Source organism: Neofelis nebulosa, chromosome 18 (assembly GCF_028018385.1).
Source record: "Neofelis nebulosa isolate mNeoNeb1 chromosome 18, mNeoNeb1.pri, whole genome shotgun sequence".
NCBI lineage: Eukaryota > Metazoa > Chordata > Mammalia > Carnivora > Felidae > Neofelis > Neofelis nebulosa.
In genome coordinates, this window is record NC_080799.1 from 41,566,888 (window position 1) to 41,579,065 (window position 12,178).

At 50.3% G+C, this 12,178-nt stretch overlaps 1 protein-coding gene across 2 annotated transcripts in view; it reads right to left on the bottom strand.

The window, feature by feature from the left end:
• Positions 1-4,654: 4,654 nt before the first annotated feature.
• The window catches only part of DNAJA3 (DnaJ heat shock protein family (Hsp40) member A3), a 30,170-nt gene continuing 22,646 nt past the window's right edge, over positions 4,655-12,178 (bottom strand). The window contains exons 11-12 of one of the 2 annotated variants that reach the window (XM_058711521.1): positions 6,536-6,652; positions 4,655-5,879 (exon numbers count right to left, since the gene is read on the bottom strand). In XM_058711521.1, the coding sequence (XP_058567504.1) occupies positions 6,549-6,652 (104 nt within the window). In that variant the 3' untranslated portion in view covers positions 4,655-5,879; positions 6,536-6,548. The remainder of the gene's footprint in view (positions 5,880-6,535; positions 6,653-12,178) is intronic. The other variant, XM_058711522.1, reaches the window with a different exon arrangement.

Genomic DNA, 12,178 nt, shown 5'->3' on the forward strand with positions numbered 1-12,178 from the left:
AAAGGTTATGGTCTTTACCTTGAAGAGCTTTGGTTGGTGGGAGAACCAGATACAGATATGCATGAAGAGTTATAGATTGACATAGGGCTGCAGAAAATAGGAAGCACGGGAGCACCTGGGTGGCTCAGTCGGTTGAGCATCCAACTTCAGCTCAGGTCATGATCTCGTGGTGTGTGTGTTCAAGCCCTGCATTGGGCTCTGTGCTGACATCTCAGAGCCTGGAGCCTGCTTTGGATTCTGTGTGTGTCTCTCTGTCCCTCCCCCGCTTATTCTCTCTCTCTCTCTCTCTCTCTCTCTCTCTCTCTCTCTCTCTCTCTCGCTCTCTCTTAGAAATAAACATTAAAAAAAAATTTTTTTTAAATAAGAAGCACAAATAATAATGGGAGGAGGGGGCCTACTTTAGGGGGACAGGGACAGACTGAGGTATAAGGGGAGGGCAGCAAGCCCCTAGACAGGGCGGGAAGGCAGGCCATGACAGCACAGGCTTCCAAGCCCAGCAGCATCAGCAACAGAATGTGAGAGGCCATCTGCGTCCAGCCCTATGTGATGCCCAAGTCTCCCATACCCGAGGTCGGGAAACTCACCAGCTTGGGGCTGAGTCACTGTGATGAGATCCTGGAGTGGCCTGTGGTCAGTACAGAGCCTGGGAGGAGTCCACTGTGCCCAGATGCAGAGCAAACCAGCAAGCCCGCGTCGCGTTCCAGGTGCACCTCGCCCAAAGGGATAGGAGCTGGGCACATTGCTGAGCCTCGCCAGCTGTTCTGAGGATGCCTGGCCAGGCTGTTCTGAGGATGCCATGAGATCATTTGTGCAGAGCAGTGTCTGACATCCCCGGGTCACTCTCCCCCCTCCTTCTGAGACACATGGTCAAGCCCTGCTAGCCTCCAGTGCCCTCAGCCTGTCCCCTGCCCCCATCCTAAGTGTGGCCAAAGCAGTGGATCTCAGTGGGAACAGCCCAAAGCCAGTGAAATAGACAACAGTCAGGATGCTCCATGTGCTATGAGCTGTCCACACTGCACACAAAAACCAGATCCTAGGTGGTAGAACTATTCTGTAGGATATTACAATGGACACACGTCACAATAGATTTGTCCACACCCATAGGATATACACCACCAAGAGCAAACCCTAATGAAAACGTGACTTTGGAGATAAATGATGTTCATCAGTTGGAACAAATGTCCCACTCTTGTGGAGGTGCTGATAGTACAGGAGGAGGGGGGCTGTGCACGTGGGGCCAGAGCGTTAAAAGACAACAGTCCTAGTATTTAAACCATCTGATCTGTAATAGACATTCATGTCAATCCTCTTCCCTTGGCCCCCATCGATCCCCAAATGGGGCTGGAGAGGAACTGGCCCTTCCCATACCCTGGATACTCAAGTCAAGGTGCCTGCCTGGCCCAGGGTGCTCCTGCCCGGCCTGTGCATCACTACAGGAAGGAAGCATGTGTGGATCACAGCTCACAGAGCCCTGGGGAGTCTGGGTCAGCACCGCACAGAAGGGATGACTCCTAGCACCACAAATGCTGGTGGAGGCGTCCCCAGCTGGGTGGATGCCACGTGTGCCTGGTTTTCTGAAATTTGGTACCTGAAATACATTAGTTGGCTGCCAACATTTTTCATTTTCTTAACTTGTAAACTATACAAAAAATTTACCATTTTAGTCATTGTTAAGTGTACATATAATTCAGTGGCATTAATTACATTCACAGTATTGTGCTGCCCTCACCAGCATCCCTCTCCAGGACTTTTTCATTTTCCCAAACTGACACTGTCTCCGTTAAACACTAGCTTCCCGTTCCCCCTCCCCCAGCACGAACCATTCTACTTTGTCTCTATGAGCTTGATGACTCCCAAGTCGCTGCCAACATCTTAAAATGAGACAACTCCATAGCGTTGTTGATGATAGCCAAATGCTGGAAATAACCCGAATGTCTATTAGTGAATGGCTGGAAAACAAAAATGGTCTATCCACAGAATGGAATTGACTCAGCCATAAAAAGGAACAAGTACCCATCCGTGCCACAACATGGATGAAGCCTGAGACATCGTGTTAAGTGAAACCAGAAGGAAACAAGCCACCACATATTGTATGACCCCATTCACATGAAATGTGCTAGAGTAGATGAATCCTAGAGATGGGGAGTGGGTTTGTGGCTGCCAGGGTCTGTGGGACCCAGGGAAATGGGGAGGGACTGGTAATGGAATTGGGGTTTCTCTTCAGGGTGATGAAAATGTGCTAAAATGGATTGTGGTGGGGTACCTGGGTGGCTAAGTCAGCTAAGCATCTAACTCTTGGTTTGGGCTCAGGTCACGATCTCATGGTTTGTGAGTTCGAGCCCCGAGTCAGGCTCCACACTGAGTGGAGCTGGGATTCTCTGCCCCGCCTCTCTGCCCCTACCCTGCTTGCTCTGCCTCTCTCCCAAAACAAACACAACAAGATCCAATTAGATGTCTATAAGAAACCCATTAAAAAAAATATTAACTGGGGCATCTGCGTGGCTCAGTTGGTTAAGTACCCAACTTCGGCTCAGGTCATGATCTCCCAACTCCTGGGTTTGAGCCCTGCTTCAGGCTCTGTGCTGACAGCTCAGAGCCTGGAGCCTGCTTTGGATTCTGTGTGTGTGTATCTTTCTCTCTGCCCCACCCCCCTCACCCTCTCTCTCTCAAAAATAATAAACACTAAAAAATTCTTAATAAAATAAAAAAATAAAATGGACTGTGGTGATGGAGGCACAACGTTGGACTTAAAATCCACCAAACTGTATGCTTTAATGGGTGAATTGTACAATATAGGTAACCCCAAAAATGAGGTAACTAAAATCTCCACAGAAGAATCTGGATGCCTAGCTTCTCTTGCAGAGCACCAGACGATCTGGTAGCACAGGGTCTGAATTCCCACATGGCCCCCTCGGGTGGAGCCGAACAGCCACCCCCTTGAGACAGGGCAGCCAGTGTCCATCACCCCCACCGCCTCCTGGGTTCTGCACAACTGGGAAGCACTTCAGGGCCCACTCGCTTTATGTAAAGTTGCCGGCTGGCTCATCTGTGACCCTTCATGAGGATCATGCCAAATAAATACAACTTTTGGTTAAAAGATCTGAGGTGCCTAGCTGGCTCAGTCAGTAGAGCGAGCGACTCCTGATCTCAGGGTGTGGGTTCGAGCCCCATGTTGGGTGTAGAGATTACTTAAAAATCTTTCTATAGATAAATAATTACAAGATACAAAGTGCGGGTTTCCCAGTGCTAAAACACTCCTTCTGCAAGAGGTGCGAGTGTTCACTTAATTCGGGGACAGGCCCCAGGGTGGCAGGAGAGCAGAGTGAGGGCAGGGCCATCCTTGGACACACGGTAGCCAAGAAGCTTGTGGGACTGGAGAGGATTCTCGTCTTTGAGGGGGGTCTTCATGACAAGGAAGGAGGACTTCAAGTCCACCTAAACGCAGAGGCCTCAGGAGAATGGCCCAGGTCAGAAACAGATCAGAGCAGAGACCCGCCGGTGTGATAGAGCCAAGGTCCAGCGCCCAGGTCTTCATCACCCACACGTGACTGTGCCTTCCCCCATCCTCCCTACCCACCTTTCCACTCCTCTCAATCCCCAAAGGCTCAGGGGCGGAGTTACTTTTTTATATTTTTGAGGGCCTCTCTCACATTCCAGCCCCAACTCAGAGGCTGCAAAGTCTGGAGACCAACGCCTCGAGACCCTCCTGTGGGAAGAAGCCCAATCTGACTCTTGAGTGGGACTTGATTGGGCAGGTGTTGCACTGCCCCCTTCCGGCCAGCAGAGGAAGGACGGCCTGGTGCAGCAGGGATGGTGTCTGGCCAGCAAGAAAACCACCTTTCTCTTTCAAAGTCTCCCTCCAGACTTGTGCTTTCAAAAGACAGGACATGAATGGGATTTGGCTGGACTTCTCCAGGAAGAAAACTTAAGCTGTCATGAGGCACTGCCCAGGTCCCACGCTGAACCTGGGATCTAGGACCGTGACGGGCCCATTCTGGTGAAGGGAGAAGCATCTGATGCTGGCACGAAGTCACCGTGCAGCCTCTTTGTGCCCACAAGGTCTTCCCCAACGTCTTCACCCGGCCCAGCAAGTGCTCTCACACCTCATGTGCACAGCCTGGAACCCTGGGATGGGTCTGAGCTATGTGCTCAGGGTCACTGCAACTGTGCAGCCATCAGGGCTTCTGTGGGACAGCCTCTGCTGGGAGCCCAAACCAGTTAAACTACAATCAGCAAAAACTTCACTGCAAAAAAAAAAAAAAACATTCCTCTGAAAATAATGGAGGAGAAAAAAAAATCTAGTGAGGAAGACAGTGACATGCACGGCCCCAAGTAGGCCAACACTGCACATCTTCTCGTGGCCCCCAAAGAAAGTTACACGCCAAGAATTCCAGAACATTCAATCAAATAAGCATAGTCTCATGGAAAGCCCCCCCGCACTGGAATCTTGGAAGGTCAACGTTTGTCAGAGCACCATGTGGCCATCATGGCGCGTGTGCTCTTGGGCTGGAGTGACTCAGTGGATGGGGGCGGCCCCAGGAAGGCCAGAGGTGACGCGGGATGGCCCCCGTGTGTAGACGAACATCAGCAACCCCACTGCTGAGCCCCCTGTGAAAAGCAGTTTCAACTCTTTCAAAGAAGAATATGACCACAATTTAGGCTTTAAATAACTTTTTGCAGTAATCTTATTTACATGGATACAGAATCATTTTACATTCTTAGATCACAGTAATAGATGCTTTATTTTGTAAATTATGAAGGAAAACAAAAAGGAAACTATTTGTAAGCCTTCTCCATTAGCCTGTCTTACCAGTGGGAGGATCTGGAAGCATGTGGAGCCCGCACACCCTACAAGCTGAGACTGGGGACAGTGTGTTTTGCTCTGGCTGGACGGTGAAACCTTCAACCTCTCAGACTGTGCTTTCCTTTTCTGAACAAACATTTATAGAGACGACAGCAGTTCTCAGCACTGAGTAGTTTACACACACTTCTAAAAACCGATGTCAGCAATGTGAGTGGTGAGAACCAAGCCACTGGGAGGCAGAGGGGCAGGCCTCTGGGGTGACAGGCTGTTAGTCGGCCCTGGGCTGTAGCTGTGACCAGCTGGGGTTGAGCAGAAGGGCAAGAGTCCCCCTTAACACCTGCCGCAGGACAACAGAACTCAACAGTCAGGGACGAGAAGCCACCCCACACAGGGTGGAAGGAAGGACTATCCGTCCTGATAAAGATCTTGGCCCATATGGTCAGGAATGACATCTTTGGGGACCCCCTTGGTATGTGCGTCCCCAGGCCCCAAGGCGCCTACATTCCAGCTGTTTGGGATCTTTGGGACATAAACTCCGACAAGAGCATAGGGTGTCCTGGCTGAGGGGTGGAGGACACTGTGGGACGTGCAAGCTCCAGGTTCCTCAAAAAGACAATCTGGCAGAAAAGACTCATTCCAGAAGCTCCCGGAGGTTTGCTGAGAGGGAAATTAATCACTTCATGACTCAGTGCAGCTTAAGGCTTCATTTTTAAGCTGTAAGCATGGCCTTTAATTCTTTAACTAATATCTCCACCACTTTTGATTCCAAATTAGAGTTTTAGCTCTGCAAGAAATGTCCAGTTGTTTTACTCTGCCTGAGCTAGAAGAGGCCAAGTTACCTACCCATGGACGGGAAACTTCCACCATCCCTTATGGGTGCCACGCCCTACTGCCCAGGGGCTGTCCCCTATGACTAGTCCGTGGAGAGGTGTGTTGTCACATGGTTTTGCTGTCGCCAAGGTGGTCCAGGGCCTCTGCAGGCAAAAGCGCAGTGTTGCTGTTCCGGAATCCTTCCAGGGCCCTGGCCACACGGAGGGGCTGCTGCTCCCGGCCTAGTTCCCAGTGGACCGTTTTCCTGAGCCAAGACACAAATGGTCACGGTTCACTAGCACTGCAGGAAGAAGGCGCCCTGCGGGTGAGCTTCTATCATCCCTGGGAAGGAGCTGCACGAGGAGTCCCAGCCACCAGGGACCAGAACAAGAGAAGAGTGAGTCCCAAGACACCACAGTGAGCGAGCATGACTCGTGGCAGCCCCCTGAGGTTTACACGGCCCTGCGGCTCCCAGGCAGGGAACATGACTCCGCAGGAGGTTGGGGGGGGGGGGGGGGGTCTGAGTTCTAGGCCTGGCTCTGCTGTGACTTGCCCTCTGTGACTGTGGGCAGCCTGGTTCCCACCACTGTGGGACGCGGCCCCCCTGGAAGCTGGTGGAAGGAGGACTGTGAGGCACCCCCCCGTGCAACCTCTCCAGAAGTGGACATGGCAGAAGGCCGGCCGCTGCAGTCTGGTTCTGCCCAGCACCTCCGGCCAACGCCACCACCCTGCCCTGATGCAGGCCTCTCCACGGGCCGGGAGGCCTGGCTCTGAGTGGAGCGAAATAAGCCACACTTACACTGGCAACCCTTCCGAGCCTGGGAGCAGGGAGACGGGGGTATGATATTGGTTAAGGTGAAGGAAAACAGGGTTAGTTCATAGAGGGAAACAAAGGGGGAAGAAACCTCGGGGTTTTCCTACCTCGCCTGGGATATCAGGAGGTAAACATTTTCTTAAGTTTGGAAAGGAATCCCTCCTTGTCCTCCCCAGCCTCAGGCCTAGCCTTGCCTCCTGCGGAGCTATCCATGGTCCTGCCACCTGGGCACAAACAGCAGAAAGAACTGGGGTCAAGGGAGCCACCTCCAGGAGTCCCATCCCTCGCCCCGCCTACCCACACTGGCCACCCAGGGGCTTGCCACTCAAGAAGCCACCAAGCACCACCCTGAGAGGGGAGGGGGTGGCTCCCAGGTCAGCCAGCGTGGCCTCGCCTGTTAGATGACTGAAGCAGAAGGGCCTCTCAGTGCTTTATTTAGTGTATCCCAACTGCTCCTCGAGTCACTGACCCACAACAGGGAAACAAGACAGAGAGAAGGACAGTGACCAGCTAACTCCACCTGAACAACTGTAATAACCGCCAAGTGCCATATGCCTTCCAGGTCAGGCCACGCAGATCCCACAGTAGCTCACTCAATCCTTTACACACAAATTTCACACATTAAAAAACAAAACAACAACAGAAACCACGAAAGCACAGAGAGAGTTACATTAGATAGTTTGCCCAAGGTCTCAGAGCCAGTAGGTGGTGGGGAGAATGGAGTTCAAACACAAGCAGCGAGGGCCAGAGCCCAAGCTCCTAACAACCAAGTCACTGACTCCAAGCAGGTGAAGAACACATACCAAGACCAAATGACCAGCTTCCACGCTCCATACGTGTGCACCTGGGGTCTCTGGGACACCCAGGGAAGGGACTCGCTGCCTTGTGGAATCCCACGACACGTGCACTTCTTCCCTGTAACAACAGCAGTTGGGCACCCTATGCGTCCCTGGGCAAATTCCCCGTCAAGGGCATGTGACCCTACATGCCCTAGAAACAGGGAAGCTACTTGGCCGTTTTTTCAGGGCCCAAGCTGAGATTATGGAGATCAACTCTGCTGCATAAATCTGTCCTTTTCAAGAACTGCCAACCACTAGGCAGGCAGGACAAGCTTCTGCCATGAGCTCCTGTACTCAGCACAGGGCGTGTTTCTAACATGCTAGGTTGTATATGCCAAGTACGATGCATAGCGCAGTAAAAAAGGATCACGGTTCCCAAGATCTCAGTCTAAAATGCCATCATTAGTGAGGGGCGCCTGGGTTGCTCAGTCAGTTAAGTGTCCAACTTCAGCTCAAGTCATGATCTCACGGTTCGTGGATTCAAGCCCCACATCGGGCTCTGTGCTGACAGCTCAGAGCCTAGAACCTGCTTGGGATTGTGTGTCTCCTTCTCTCTCTGCTCCTCTCCCCCTTGCACTCTCTCTCAAAAATAAATAAACATTTTTTTTTCATTAAAAAAAAAAAAAAAGATGCCTTCATCAGTAAGAGGCCCAAAGATCTGGGCACCAGGCTCCAAGCAGGGGTGGGTGGAGTCGCCCCTGGGTACAGCACCCTGGGCGGTCTCGTGGACCTGGCATGCTCTCAGAGCTCAGAAACGTCTTCAGAGAGAGCAATAGCCCCAAACAAGGATGTGCTAACCAAGGTGTGAGCTATCACCAAAGTCAAGGTGGCTGAGTGATCCCCGACTCCCAGGGTTCCCCAGCAGAGGACCCCGGGCACTGCAGAGTCACCAGAGCAGATCCCCGTGAGAGGTGCCCACCGCCACAGGTTGCAAGGCCATGTGTGCCTTCCCTTAGTCCCTCACATCCCCCGTTCTGACGTGACGGCTTAAGTAACAAAGAGCCTCCTCACACAAAGCAACCCGCAAACCAGAAATTTCCCATCACTCCTGGGCCTCCCTGGACACAGGAGAGGAGAGTACAGACTGATTTTATCGTGCCCTTGCTCTGGGAATGGCAGACCTTTGTGCGTGCGCATGCGTCACTATGAGTCATAGCTGACGGAGCTTTTAATGTGTGCCACGTACCGTGTCAAATGCTTTACCTACATGATCTCATTTAATCACGTAAGAACCCTATGAAATACAGGCTGCTATCATTTCCAACTTACAGATGGTAAAGCTGAGGCCTGGAGAGCTGAAGTAATTTGCCCAAGCCTTTACAGATGATCAGGGCAGAGTGGGGCCTTGCCTCGTCCATTGCCAAGCTGTTAACTACGAGTCACAACAGGGCACAGAAACTCAGACTGCCGTCACCCTCCTCCCCGCAACTCAGCTGTCCTCATCATTCAGAAGGTGGGAAACGGTGATGCCCCCATGGCTACAGGTATGTGAGGCACAGTGGCCAAAGGCCCCAGAATAAGCAACCAGTTAACAGGTTAATGATTCACAACAACAAAAATAAAACAACAAAACGCAAACATGCCAGATCACCCTCTACCACCAGGAACTCCGGTCTTATCTCTATGTTAAATTTGGATAAAAGGACTCCTTTAGGAATAAGGTTTACTGGCAGGGACATCAAAGGCTATAAGCACTAAATTTAAAATTCTGAACCAAATGTCAGGAATAAACTACACACATAGATGACAAAGTCTATATACACACTGTTTTTCTAACCTAGGACAGGAGGAGGGATGTGTCCTTACGGATGTCGTGGACATTCAGATGCCTTCTGGTCTCAGGACAGGATACAAACAAAGGCACTGTGCTTCTAAAGCTTCTTTAAATACAGCCAGCATGTCACTTGTGCCTTTAGAATAAAGAGGAAATGTCCACTCCAGCTGAATGGGCACTACATGACCATTTCTAGTCTACACCTTCAGAAGGTGACCACACCCAGAGGGGCTGCTCAGCCAACACAGAGGTCCAGCCTGAGGCCACAGGTCTCTTCTCTCCTGGGGAAGAGCTGGTACTCCCATCTCTCAGAGTATCTCCCAGCGACATGAGAAAAATGAATTCAAATAAACTCAATCAACATTTCCTGTGAACCAGCCCTGTGCCAGGCGCCATGGAAAGTGTTGGGGGATTCAAAGAAGAAACACGCCAACTTATTAGGCAGGGATTCCAAGTTAGAGCTGCCTGATAGCTGTTTATACTGTGATCCCAGGGGAAGAGTAACAATCATCCCAGGAATATGGGCCAAAATGTTTTTTCCAACGGCACAAGCTTCTCTTAAGAGAAGGGTTCAGGGGCGCCTGGGTGGCTCAGTCGGTTAAGCGGCCGACTTCAGCTCAGGTCACGATCTTGCGGTCTGTGAGTTCGAGCCCCGCATCGGGCTCTGGGCTGATGGCTCAGAGCCTGGAGCCTGCTTCCGGTTCTGTGTCTCCCTCTCTCTCTGCCCCTCCCTTGTTCATGCTCTGTCTCTCTCTGTCTCAAAAATATATAAACGTTAAAAAAAAAATTTTTTTTTTTAAAAAGAGAAGGGTTCAGCACATATCTGGGGCTCAGTGCTTGCTGTCTTCTCCCGTTATCTATAAGCTGGATGACGGCACGGACTCTGTCTCTCTCTGTGTCATCTCTTAGCACGTAACAAATGCTAAAGGAATGTATGTTTGAAGAAACAGAGACCGAGAGGACTCCAGGACCTGACTTCTGGGGACCGGGGCCGCCCTGCAGGTGGAGGTGCAGGTCTATACACACAGCCTGACTCCCTGAGCCGACTACACACACAGGCTGAGCCAGCAAAGTACCTCTCGTTCTACTAAAATTTTGTCTTTTCCTTCATCTTCCTCCTGCCAGCACCCTGTGTGAAGGTCAACGCTGCCAACTCTGTCGGAGAGGAGAAACGGCAGGTGGGATTCCCAGACAGTGAGCTCTGGAACTGCTTTCTACAACTCCAGGTAAATGTATGTGTACTGTCACCAAGAGTTAACGAGGACCCAGAAGCACAAACCCTGAGCCACACTGTCTCTAACTCAGTCTCGCAATAATAGACTTTGCCGACTCCCTGTGTCTTCTATGCTCAGCCCTGAGTACTGAGAGTCCCTGAGTGCATGGTGTCTTTCTGGACTTTCTGATTCACAGAATGGGGAAGAAGCAAGGGTCAGCTGTTAAGGTTTTCACCAGCTGTACTAGGGACCAAAAGTAGGCAAGGGATATTAAATCCCCCAAACCTTTTGGGTCGGTTTCCTATGTAATTATATCTACTCCAAATGCCCTTCAGGTGCCCTTTTCCCTAATGAAAGTATAGACGCCCAGAAATCAGTTTGTACCTGACAGCTCCTGTCAGGTTCTGAGGGCTCCCTGACTCAGGTGTATTTGGAGGCTACTAAAAAAGTGATCTGAGGGGCTCCTGGGTGGCTCAGTCGGTGAGCGTCCGACTTCGGCTCAGGTCATGATCTCATGGTCCGTGAGTTCGAGCCCCATATCGGGCTCTGTGCTGACAGCTCAGAGCCTGGAGCCTGCTGTCTCCCTCTCTGTCTGCCCTTCCCCTGCTCATGGTCTGTCTCTGTCTCAAAAAAAAAAAAAAAAAAAAAGTGATCTGAGTAACACTTTATTCCACGAAGCAATGATACCTGAACATAACTGTTTCTTTTTTTTTTATTTAAAAAAATGTTTTTTTAACGTTTATTTATTTTTGAGACAGAGAGAGACAGAGCATGAACGGGGGAGGGTCAGAGAGAGAGGGAGACACAGAATGTGAAACAGGCTCCAGGCTCCGAGCTGTCAGCACAGAGCCTGACACGGGGCTCGAACTCACGGACTGCGAGATTATGACCTGAGCCGAAGTCGGCCGCTTAACCGACTGAGCCACCCAGGCGCCCCTGAACATAACTGTTTCTAACATAACTTCAGTTTAGGTTTTGTTAAATGTTTGAAATAAGAGATTCAGACTCTACTTAAATAAATATGACCCACTGTTAGTGAGGTTGTAAGGAAATGAGAATTATAAGTACTGTCGTATTTTCACATGCAGATTGCAAAAATAACTGTCTTCACAGTATAATGAAATTTAACCATGTCTGGGCAGCATTCTTTGAAGCCAATTCTAAGATTCTTAAATGCTATTTAAAAAATTATGTCCAGGGCCCCTGGGTGGCTCAGTGGGTTAAGCGTCTGACTTTGGCTCAGGTCATGATCTTGCAGTTTGTGAGTTCGAGATCTTGCAGTTTGTGAGTTGGGCTCTGTGCTGACAGCTTAAAGCCTAGAGCCTGCTTCAGATTCTGTGTCTCCTCCTCTCTCTGCTCCTCCCCCACCTACACTCGGCCTCTCTCTCTCTCTCTCTCTCATAAATAAACATTAAAAAAAAAATTACATCTGGGAGCCAAATTTCCCACGAGAACACAGCTCTGAAATGACAAAGAAAGTGAGTAGGGAAAAAATAATTTGGCGTACTACGTCACTTTACAACAACTTTTCAGAAATGCGCTCAATTCATGCATCAAAGTTAAACTATGCTCAACAAAATTATGTCAATAAAAATTTAAAAGGAAGAAGTGACAAAGTGTCTGGCACACCAGAGGTTCCCAATAAATCCAGGCTGAATGAGGGCGGGGAACTAGCTATGAGGACAAGGAACCACAGAAGTCACGAGGGTTCAAAGGATACTCATAAGCTGACTGTATGATCAACTCTCAAGTTAAACTACCAGAAAAGAGTTTAACAAAAACACCAATGTTCTAATCTAGTGAACAAGGCCCGCGTCACGACTCACAGGGCCGACCTCAAGTTCTCCTGTGGTTGGGAGAGGAGGAAAATCTCCCCTGCCAGGTGACTGGGAACATTTGCAATTCAGGAAGCACAACTACAAT